Below are 11,788 nucleotides of genomic sequence, written 5' to 3' on the forward strand. Positions count from 1 at the left end.
ATCAATTAACACACCTAGGTACTTGTAAAAGGTACATTCCGTTACAGTTGCCCCATTGATATACACTTCAGGACTTCTGCAACTGTTAAGCCTTTTATCTGTTCCAATAAGCATGAGTTTGCATTTACCACTGTTTACGGATAATGAATTAGCTGTGAACCACGCACTGAGAAAGAGTATTTAGATCATTTTGGAGGTTGTACTCAATATCACTAACATCCTTGCTGCTATAGTAGATGACAGTGTCGTCTGCATACATTGATATTTCACAAGTGAAACTAGTGATGTTAAACTTAAAATAGCTTTAACATGTCACAAGGTATTAAATTCCCATCATTCACCGATAGGAATCACAGAATTTTCACATTAATTATGCAAATTAGACCATCATTTGCATAATTGTTGCATGATCTGTTGATGTTACACCTGTCATAGATTAAATAGATTGCAAGTATAAAAGAATTGTTATATACAACACCGTAATCATAGAATTTCCTGCCTATTTATGCAATTTAAGTCCTCATTTGCATAATATTGCATCCAATTTTGTTTATCTCTCTTTCTCTCAGATATCTACATACCAAAAATGATGAAAATGTGTTGTTTCAATCTTATCGGCTGTAAAGATTTTGCTACAAAGTCCTCCGCAGTTCCAGAACAAGTTGCAAGGTGGACCAACCCCATACCTCTTATTCCTGACAGGGAAAGCTATCTGTTAACCAAATTCAAGACCATAGCATGTTCAGGACAAAAGATACAAAAACCGGAAGTTCTGATGCAGTACCAAGGTCATCCACCAGGAGGCCAATATTTCACCTTTGTCTTCCTAAGACTTACCAACATACCAAATATCATCATAATCTATAAAGGCGTTATGAAGTTATGCTGACTACAAATGTACGGAAACACAGACACACAGGCACAGGTACACACACACGCGCGCGCAAAAACAATACCTCCATTATTCGTGAAGGTAACAAAACAAATTAAATTTGTTTCAGGGCAAGTGACAAGAGATGAAGGGCCCAGAAAATCCATTTTCCACTACCTTCACGGAGAAAGCCTCGCTAACTTTACATCTCCCTCCTTCCTGCCGGCATTTACTGACCAAATCTTGAGTTTTGCTGGTCCCGATCTGGAGAGTCAGGCTAGAGCCGTCTGTGGGAACGACACCGCCTGCCTGTTCGATGTGGCCGAGACAGGAGACGTCGAGGTGGGTGAAATGGAGAAAGAGGGCCAAAGAAGGTTCAAGGAAAAGGTGTCAGGAAGAGGTTAGATTTCCGTGATTGATTCTTTCAACCATAGCTACTACCGTAGCATATCATAAATATAATATTCGTATTTAAATAGAACATGTTTACTGATAGAGGTAATGCATGCATACACAAACTGTAATGTCAGCACAAAGTTTTAAGGATTAATATTCATCTGTTAATAAGTTTTGTGAAGCTGTTGAATCGATCAATATTATTCACGATACTAACGTATTCATGATTTTTGATATAGAAAACTTCCCACCCGTCATCTCTGCCCCAGAGGTTGTGAACGTGACACCTGGCCAGGTTGCTAGGATACAGATCAACGCTACGGACCCAGCTGGGTCAGAGGTCACGTTCACTTTGTGGGGTGAAGTTCCTCCAGGGATATCTATATTAGCCGATGGAAGCTACGCAAATGTTACTATAAACGTTACATCTGATTCTCCCTTCAGTCTAAAGGTTGGTAGTATTATAATTAAATTGTCATTAAATCCAGACAGTCAATTCCGCTTTCAGTCGAGTTTGAAAGTCTCTGATTTAAAAACCTTTACGTCATACATTAGCCAAATAATGTTAGGCTTTAAGGAGGAAGTATTGCAATGATGTCTATAATTTGTAAATTTTGGAAATTGATAATTTAGAAAATTATATGCATAGACAATAAATTGTACTGTTGACCAAAATAAAGTAGGCCAAACTTTTTTAAGTCGATAGCTTTAGTTATCGTGCTACAGACCATCCTAACATCCAGCTATACATCGAAATAAAAGCTAAGAAAAACATTCTAGGCGAGAAAACTTTCTAGGCGAGAAAAGGGTACGTCGACTAAATATTTCAATAAGATTATATACATTTTTATATTTATATAATTTTTTCAAACTAACATTAGGAACTTACGTCACTTCCTCTTAGGTTTTACTTACCTCTTATTAAATTAAGTGATCATGTTTATCCATCTTTGTTTAATTTAAGATTTTGAATTTAAGATGACTAAATTATTCTAGTGCCATTAACCAAGCAATAATTTTTTTTTGAAAAAATTTATTGAAAAAATGTACACTTCTCGTTTCCAGGTTATAGTCACCAATTATGGGAACAGTTCTTCCCTGTACTGGCCTGTTCTCGCCATGTGTTCCTGTTCACCAAACGGGGACTGCAACTCAACTTACACAGATGATCTTGACCCAGCACTTGTAACGGAGGGCAATAGGTACAAAAATGATCAGTGGTGATACATTAAAGTACCCAAATATTTTTATTGGGTTACAATTAGTGAAATCATCGAATTATTCAGTATTACCTTTCATTGATTAATAAACATTATAAATGTCATTTGAAAGCCTCTATAAAACCTACTATAATAAAAGAGTAATAGAGTAATTAAATGGTTTTATGAAGTCTTTTTTAGAAAGGCATTGACGTATTATATTGTTCTGTGGAGGTTTTAATGAGGTAGATTATTATTAAATGGGCTCAGGTAAGCTATAGCTTAGTCTTTAATGACTCATTCAGATTTATTCTTTCATTTTAAATACATTGATTTTCACACATTTTTTAGGTTTGTGCAGCAGAGATGCGTTTGCCAAAATGGCTACACCGGTAAACGTTGCGAAAGTGATCTCGATGCTTGTTCGGCGAACTTTGTTCCATGTTTCCCGGGAGCCACCTGCACGGACCTCCCTCCTCCAGCCGGACTGGACGGGTACATTTGCAGCGGATGCCCCATGGGATACGTCATGAACGAAAACACATGTCAAGGTAAAGCACTATAGATAATCGGAATGTATTTTTTTACGGGACGGAAGTATTGTTTCGGGAGGTTTTTTCTCGGGAGGCTTAATGTATGTCGTAATGGAAGTGAGTAGGAGTAGTCTCCTGTGCAGGCTCCGCGGTGGGCGTGAATTTTGATACAGAATTTTTAACGCGTTATTTTACTAACCGACCATTCTACATAGCCGCCGAGAGAAGGTTCCATTCCCTTCTCTCGGCGGCTAGGATGGCCGGCTAGTAAAATAACGCGTTAGAAATTGTACAAAACATTGTATCAAAATCCCCGCCCACCCCGGAGCCTGCACAGGAGGCTGAAAAGGAGAAGGTTGGATTTCAGTTGATAGATTGGGTTGTAGCCTGTGTTAGTTGGTCATCAGGAATGTATATTGTGTAATACAGGTACTAAAAAATTAAGCATGAATTGGTGTAATAGCTGGAGTTACAACACATAGATTCCTCCAATATGTTACAATATATTAATGCAAACAATGTACTTCCGGGAATTTGAAATCTTTGATTTCGTGATTTTTTTTGACGGAAAACATCGATTGATGCAGTTAGTAATAGACATAAAGGTAAAAAAAAAGTAGCCTCCACCATCAAAAATGCATGAGCCAAATGTATTGTGTCCTTTCAGCATATGATAGTACACTTTACTTCTTTTTTATATACCCATACAGACATAGACGAATGCGAAACCACTGAAGGGTCAGTCTGTCACCACTACTGCATTAACCTTGTTGGGAACTTCACCTGTGGATGCGAGGAAGGTTATCATCTTTCAGACGACGGACATTCTTGCAAGGGTGACATTAATTTTAGTTTCAAAATCTTCTATCTATGACTTAATTCATAGCCTTTGTAATTTTTTCTCAAAGACTGTGATATGCCATCTATTCCTATGTTGGATATGCTTTCAAATGTTTGTATCATACTATTTTATTCCCAATACTAAAACGTATTTCAATAATTTCTAATCTAACTTTTACATTAGTAAATAGAGTAATATTTCTATTTTGATATAAAAGATACAGTTGAAGAGATTACGAAATCAAACTTTTCTTTCTTATTCATTATATTATAAAAGAGAGTTTTAATCTTAACGCTTACTATTACTAATTGATTAACGATCAATTATAGCCATCTGATATATGTTTCAGACATAGACGAATGTTCAGTGTTGAACAACTGTAGCCAACGGTGCGATAACTCACCCGGCTCCTACGTGTGCGGCTGCTGGGAGGGTTTCACCCTTCAGTCAGACGGAATACGGTGTGAACGTAAGTTTAACCTATTCAAACTGGATCCCAGGGATAAATGATGAAAATTGAATTGCCAATTTCCTCAACATGAACTTGAATTTATTGCACATTTTTGATCTGGGTGTATAATATACAGTATAAGGCATCAACTTCACAGATGAGGATCAGGAACTTACCGGCGCAAACAATATAAGAACTTTTTTTTAATTAAGAACCCAATTCCTATCGCAAAATCCATGGATCTTTACTAAAATATTATTCAGCATTCAGCAATATATTCAAAAGGAATTTGTACATCTATCAATGATTGATTTGTATTTAGCCTTTTAACAATGGCATTTCTTATTCATCATTAGCGGAGAAACCGTGTGGCCTGAACGAAGACCCCGGCTGTGATCCCGGGACAAGTGACTGTATCTTGACTGTAGATGGAGACCCGACATGTGTATGTAACAAGGGGTACATTTTGCTGGAGGACGGGGTGACGTGCCAAGGTAATTTTTTCTTATTTAAACGTTATTTCAGGCACTTGGCCCATATGACATACATACAGGAATATAAGGTACAGAAAAAGGACCGAGTAGCTAAAATACTTCTACCTAAATAAATAACTTAAAAATACAAGATTAACGTAATGCCTCCAAAATGGGCTAAGATAAAAACAGTCGGAGTGGGCAAAAGTATGTATAATCTCAGAAGAAAGCAACCGGGAAATGAACAAATGGGATAGTTTACGAAGCTTAGCGTCAAATGTGTCGAGTCTGTTACTTGCGACAAGTAAACTAGTACTGGACTGTCTGTTCACACTAAGCAGCAGCTTAAGGGCTCCTGTTGTGGTGCACCTGTCGGTCTAGGGCCACTCGTAACTTAGAAATAACGCCCACACTATAATCAGACCAGAGTTAAGCTCTTTTTCTACCTCCATGATACAAACTGGCACAATAGCTACAGAACAACATGCGCTTTACCTCAACAGAGCAGTGACGGAATCCACGTTTAAGCGAATTCGCTCTAGCATAAGCTTACGAGTATTTGAGGATTTTAACCTGTATTTAGAACGTAACCACTACTCTCAGCCAATGAGAGTCCTTCATGATCTGTGTCCATATCCCCATAATGCAAGAAAAGTGTGGTACTTGGTGCCAAGCGAAACTGTAATGATTTATATTATCTCTAGACAAAAACGAATGTGCCACCGGCGAGAACCACTGTGACCAGATATGTAACAACACTGCAGGAGGGTATAACTGCTCTTGTTTTGATGGGTTTGAGCTCACTAACAACCCAGTACACCCATGCTCAGGTAAATGTTTTTGCTGTAAACGTTTGCAAACGTATACAATTATGCAATAAGCTTTGCAGTTATTTTGTTGATTTTACAGAGTGCATTTTTGCAAAATTGTAATTTAAGTACCATCTGCATTTTAAGAATTCTAAATACAAAGCATTGTACAAGACAATTTAAGTAGGAAATGAAAACAGTTACAATTAGCGTATTACACGGAGAAATGTGTTATGTGTAACGTGATTTGAAATCGGTCAATTTTTCAGATATCGATGAGTGCTACGAAGGCACGTACAACTGCAGCAAGGGTGAACTCTGTGTTAACGCACCAGGGTCATACACTTGTGTATGCAGTCCCGGCATGTACCGACAGGGGGAGATCTGCTCACCCAGCACAACAGCATCTTCAATTGTTACTGTAACAAGTGATTCAGACCAGGCTTATCACAATAACGCAGTTGTAATAGTCACAGAAATGCGACTAGAAGAGGTAGGGACACATCACATCAAATGACAGAAATGTTACCAATCATGATTTTGTTTTTAAATCATTTGTACATTAGAGTGTTGGAAATCTAGTCGGATTTAGGAAATTCGCATTATTACATCAGATTGTTGCAGCATTTTTTTCTCATACATGTCATGCCCTGTAGCTCACAGAAGCCAAGTTAGAAGCTGTGAAGGTTGCAACAGCGACGAGTGTGACGTCATGGTGCGCGAGCCACATGCTGGAGTACGAGGCCTGTTCATTGGAAAGAGCCAGGAAGAAACGGTGAGAATATAATTCTAAAATTTTTGTTGTTCATTTCAAAACTCGACTTCATCTTTCAAATCTTGAAAGTCCATCGGTGTCAGTAAAAGTCGTTATCAAGCAGGGAATTTGACTTACCTATCAGGTAAGTTTCAGCAGTCTTCGTCAATTAATGATCAATCCACCGCGTCTGTGATAGCATATGTGATGAGCAGTGGATTTTAGGTTTCGGCAAGTTTCTAGCACTTTCTGACGTCCCCCGTCTATGTTGATGGGTTTTGAAACATTGTACCTGATTGCTGTTATTACCATTAGGAGGTGTTTCTGCAGCTCTAAAAATGTAACCTATTTTCCACAAAATTGTAAAAATCTGATGTTTGTTAATGTTTATCATACCTTAATATGTTAATCTTCTTTTTCAGTGATTCGTATGCGATTCGGGTTTACTCCGAAAATGTTCGCTTTCTGGCGTCATTTCCCCGCAGTCTGTCGGATGACGTCATCGCGATTGCCGAGTACGTCACTCTCCAGACCTCCGTGTTACCTGCCGACATTCTCTTTGCTGCCGTCCAACATGGTGTCATCATCATCGAAGAAGCGCTGGGTGACAAGCGAATAGTTCGAGTCGTCAAGGCTACGTTGTTTAACATAACTGATGAGGTGCCACCGACGGAACTGCAGCCAGCAATGGAACCAGCAATATATGTCATCACAGGGTTGGCCGCAGGCCTTGTCGTCGCTGCGGTCATTGCCTTTCTGTATAGATGCAAGAGGTTAGCCAAATATTGCATTACTATTATGATCTTGCTTTTGTAAGAACTTGGAACTACAGGATATCAAACGCGATAGAAGAGGAATCACTTTTTGCTTCAAATTGCCCCTCCCGCGATTACGAAAGAAAGGACCTGTTTATAGAGACCAACAAATTCCATCCTAATTTCTCAACCGTAAAAGACAAAAAGAAATCTATTTTCCTCTAATAATATAACTCGGAAAACCCTCGCATTACGTGCATTAAGTGTATTTTTTTTAATAAACGTTACACATATGTACGAAAATGATTTTTGAAAATTAGGTTAGAATTTTGGGTGAAAATTGAGACAAAAGTAGCCAAGCGCCATATTGTTTTCTATTGTCTGCCATGTTTATTCTCATGTTATAAATGTAAGAGCAAACTCCTTTTTCTATCTCCGGATATATGTAACTACTGGTCATGATCAAATTTTACAAACAATGCCAACTCATATCCCATTTATATCGAACTTTGAGTGTTAGAATCACGCTGTTAAGCAGGTTACTCACGTTCTTACTACACCATTCGTATGTCAAGAAACATCAAGAGAAGACGCAAACAGAAATTTGCGTGTACAAATACATACACGCCCACGCGCGCACACACACAAATAAACAAGAAGCATAATTATGAATGCATTATATCTACTGACATGCAGTTGTCTGTGTGTTCCCAGGAAGTCCAAGATTTCTCCCCGGTCTGAAGACATCGCTTTGACAACTGAAGAACATCCTCAGGTCCGATCCATTAAAACCCCGTCAGGCTTAGGCGCTTTGACAGACGTCTCCATTTGATTACTATGTTCTGTGTGCTTCCGTAGTTGTAATATATGCATTGGTTTTGCAAAAAGGTTCATGTATTAATATCATAGCTACAGTAACAGTTGTTCAGACGGCGTATGGTTCACTTTAATTGTCCGGAAGCAAAAGTACGTTTCGAATTTGTTTGTTTTTTTTTGCTTTTTAAACCTAGTTGTACAAGAATTCCATAACGTCAGTTAAATTTCATGCAAACGATTTTACTCTTATTTTCATTCTAAACAACACGTATAAGTTACCAAATGTTTAAATGGCTATATAAATACTTAAGCGGATAAACTATAGAAAGTGCCAGCTGGAGCCTTTAACTGGCTTACAAGGTATGTGTCAGCCACTGAATACCCAGAGAAGCTAAATCTTGCCTCAATCAATAATTTTCTTTTTTATCTTAACATGTACACAGTGAACATTCTCTGGTTGTCCATCGTTTCCATTGATGACAGTGAACATTGATTGCAAAACAAAAACAGCAAAATACAATCATAGTTATCATTACTTACTAATAGTAAGATAAATTTTTTAATATGTAGTTTGGCGATCTATGTAAATTTTTCTTAAGTGATAGGGTAGCTAATTATAATGTCAGAAATTTTGATTTAAACAATCTGTTATAGGAGATTTGATATCTGACTGGTGTTTGCAGTTCTGCTGTTAAACCTTGAGACTTTTATTATATTGATATACCATAGTTTTGCTGAAATAAAGATTAACAAATAAATATAAATTTGCAGATTGACATAAAACTAAAACAACATTGCAGCCTAATAATACAAAGTGTTGTATGTACAAAAGGCTGAACTACGTAGTTTTAGGGAACACACAACGTGTCATTAATATTTACAATCGTCTATATCCCTTATACGCTCAATAGGTAGCTCAGTACTCTGCTGGCATAATCATTATCTGAAATTATCTGTCAGTGAAGTAATGCTGACGTTTCTCAAATTCTCGTTTTCATGTTTCCAACAAAGTACATGTACCTCCATCGTAAGGAGGTATTGTCAACATGCGGCGTATTTAACTTTTCTCGATCCAAAAAAAAAAAAAAAAAAAAAAACAGCACGCTTTTCTTGTCTCCAGCCGACACTCACAAGGACACTAGCACTCTTCATCCAAGAAAGCTGAATCCCAAACCTTTTTTTTTTAAAGCAACGCACTTTTCTTCCTTTGTCTAAGAAAGCAGCGCATTTATCTTTCTCAAAAAAGTATTGCTCTCATCCTCTCTTCAAATCCAAAACAATGCAAATCATCAAATACAATTGTCTGCAAAGGACTAATCTTGGGCTGTTTCTCACACGGCATTACGGATATGCTACCGAGGAGGACACACACTATAGGAGCAACAGAAGTATTGACCATTGTGTCAGAAAGTGCCAACTGGAGCTTTTTGACTGGCTTACAAGGTATGAGTTAGCCAGTGGATACTCAGTGAAGCTAATATGCCAGGAGTATCTGCATCATCTTTGTTCTATTCAGCGAATCAAATGCTTTTGAGAAATCGACGAAAAGTAAAATGGCCTTCAGATTTTTTGCTCTTACTCCCTCAATGATCCGGCGTACGGTGACGTACGGCTGACGTCACACGTGGGAAAAATCACGTGTCCACGGCAGTTGGGTCAGAAGACAGTGATTCAGTTGAAAATTCCGGTGAGTCAAATTTTGAGTTGGAGAACAGTTTAAATAAACAAACTAGTATCAAAGGGAAAATTTCGATGAAATAAAATAGAATTATTGTCTTTACATGCATTCAATATTGATTTTTTTGCGATAAATAGATGATTTTTTTCGCATTTCGTTAAAAAAGTCGATTATTTTCGGGATTTCGCAATTAAACGCCATATTTTAGCCAATCCCCGAGCAAACCTGGCTACACATATTACGCAAGATCACTGATTTTTATATTTTTCGATGACTAGGAATAAGATGAATAATCGTGCTTTAGGGATTTTTTAATTTCTGACTCTAAGTATAGTTTTTGTCGACAAATAGGTGAAAAATCGATTTTTTTTTGCTTTTTTCGCACTAAATTACCCATAATTCAAAATCGAGGGCATTTTTCAAAAATCCCTAAAGCAAGATTTTCGGGACAATCGTGACAGTCATTTTGAGCCGTAAATGGGGTATGTTTGACTCTCCATGTTTTCAGGTTTAAACGAGTTTTGCAGACATGTCATATCGCCCGAAAGTGTAATAATGTTGTATTTGTGCATATAAGATTAACGTTTCGTCTGCATGTTGTGTCATCAAAGATGTCTGCAACAGTCAAAATTCTGATGAAAGGTTGATCAAACCTTCAAAGAAAACTGTGATAAATTAGGGTTTTGCGCAGGCGCAGTAGGTTCTGCCCACGTGCTCTTCATAAATATAGGCACAAACAAACAAACAAACAATATAGTGAAACTCAAAATGTTTATTTGGGCTCTGCATGGAAATGTAAGGACAGTGGATACTTGAAAATTGATTACGCTGGGTTAAAGTCTATCATTTTGCTCTTAAAATATTCCTTAGTAAATAATTGTGTGCACTTATCAAGTGGTCCCAAACTCATGCCACTACTTCTAGAGCACAGAATCTATATCTACCATCAACAATTTTGACCCTACAACGTCCAGATAATGACTTATTAAAACTCGCAGTTTTGCCGCAGTACCATACCAGGTCGCCAGGCGAACGGGATGCAAAAGCTAACCATTTCGAAGTCTCGAAAGGAACCTGCCAATTATATGTATTTGAGCCGTATATCTATTTATAACACAATTGGTTTGAGTCTTCATAAGTGATTGTCTTAACAGACGACACATGGACACACACACGGATAGTTTTAGTTACGCAATCTTTTCGACTACATACCTATGGACCATGAAGTTCATCACAATTTAGAGATGGACACATGGTTGACAACAGGATAATACTTGTTCATCAGGGATGAGTGAAAAAATAAAACCAGCTACTTTTTGCCACATTTAGCTAAGTATCGGTCACACAAGATTCATTAGTTGCTATTTATTGACTCGGAATACGTGTCTTTTTCATCTATCATAGCGTCTGATAGAATTGAATTTCGTAACGTATTATGTCTTATGTGTCTGCATTTTTTCTAGATTTTTATTTTTCAATGGAGTTTACTCTGCGAGCTAGAACAAGCGCAAAATGGTGTTGATAATTGGTAACATGACAGCAATGGACATTGACTTCAGCGATGCATCGGATCCCATCACCAGATTTATGCCATTGCATCGATCTTTGTCACAGCACCGATGACAAGCATATGTTCCGTTAGTCTGAGCGCACGCCTCGTTGACCAAGTCGTCACCCGTGTTCTTCGCGGCGTTGTCACATAAGGCTTCCCCCCAGCATCCTCGTTTGAAGCTTACAACTTCACTGTTGGAACTGTCACCACGGTACTCCATATAGACCTGTACAAAACAAAATGCATACATAGTAGGCAGATACAAGAGTTTAATGTGTAGGCAAAGTAATGGTCCCATTGATAAGATTTTTTTTCGTTACATTTGTAAAATATAAATGTGTGTCTTACATGGCCACGTTACTAATGATTACATTAAAAATTGCATTTATAAGAGTCAGACTAGGCTGAGCACACTAACACTATTTAAAAAGTTCCATCGACATCTGGAGTCACCTTTCTGGTAGCGTTATTAATTTTTTTTTATTTATTTCATTTTAACACACCTGGGTAGCCCAACTCAGCTTTGACAAGTTGAATTTCAGTGGGGCCCAGTTTACAGAAATAATAAACATAAGTTAACCCTACCTAGACCGGGGGGGGGGCTAAAAAGTGCCCGCGGCAACTTTGATGTCACCTAGCGTCTGACCGGCTAGCCGTAGA

The 11,788-nt window shown here is 37.9% G+C and overlaps 1 protein-coding gene across 1 annotated transcript; it reads left to right on the forward strand.

Annotated features, from left to right (window-relative positions):
* Positions 1 to 309: 309 nt before the first annotated feature.
* Positions 310 to 8,200, forward strand: LOC109466325 (mucin-like protein). The gene is made up of 13 exons (XM_019764041.1): positions 310 to 319; positions 1,002 to 1,271; positions 1,507 to 1,718; positions 2,333 to 2,469; positions 2,818 to 3,017; positions 3,710 to 3,835; positions 4,190 to 4,309; positions 4,648 to 4,785; positions 5,469 to 5,594; positions 5,843 to 6,066; positions 6,230 to 6,348; positions 6,750 to 7,100; positions 7,797 to 8,200. Exons 1-13 carry the CDS (start codon positions 310 to 312, stop codon positions 7,912 to 7,914), a joined length of 2,151 nt encoding a protein of 716 aa, XP_019619600.1. The 3' UTR covers positions 7,915 to 8,200.
* Positions 8,201 to 11,788: the final 3,588 nt, after the last annotated feature.

The sequence above is a fragment of the Branchiostoma belcheri genome, unplaced genomic scaffold, assembly GCF_001625305.1.
Source record: "Branchiostoma belcheri isolate BF01 breed outbred unplaced genomic scaffold, Haploidv18h27 scaffold163, whole genome shotgun sequence".
In the NCBI taxonomy this organism is placed as follows: Eukaryota; Metazoa; Chordata; class Leptocardii; order Amphioxiformes; family Branchiostomatidae; genus Branchiostoma; species Branchiostoma belcheri.

Bases quoted from the DNA above. Each gene is read 5' to 3' on its own strand.
- LOC109466325 (XM_019764041.1), top strand. The intron at 3,836-4,189 runs GTGACATTAATT...TATATGTTTCAG, and splicing joins CGACGGACATTCTTGCAAGG to ACATAGACGAATGTTCAGTG. The intron at 4,786-5,468 runs GTAATTTTTTCT...TATTATCTCTAG, and splicing joins GGACGGGGTGACGTGCCAAG to ACAAAAACGAATGTGCCACC.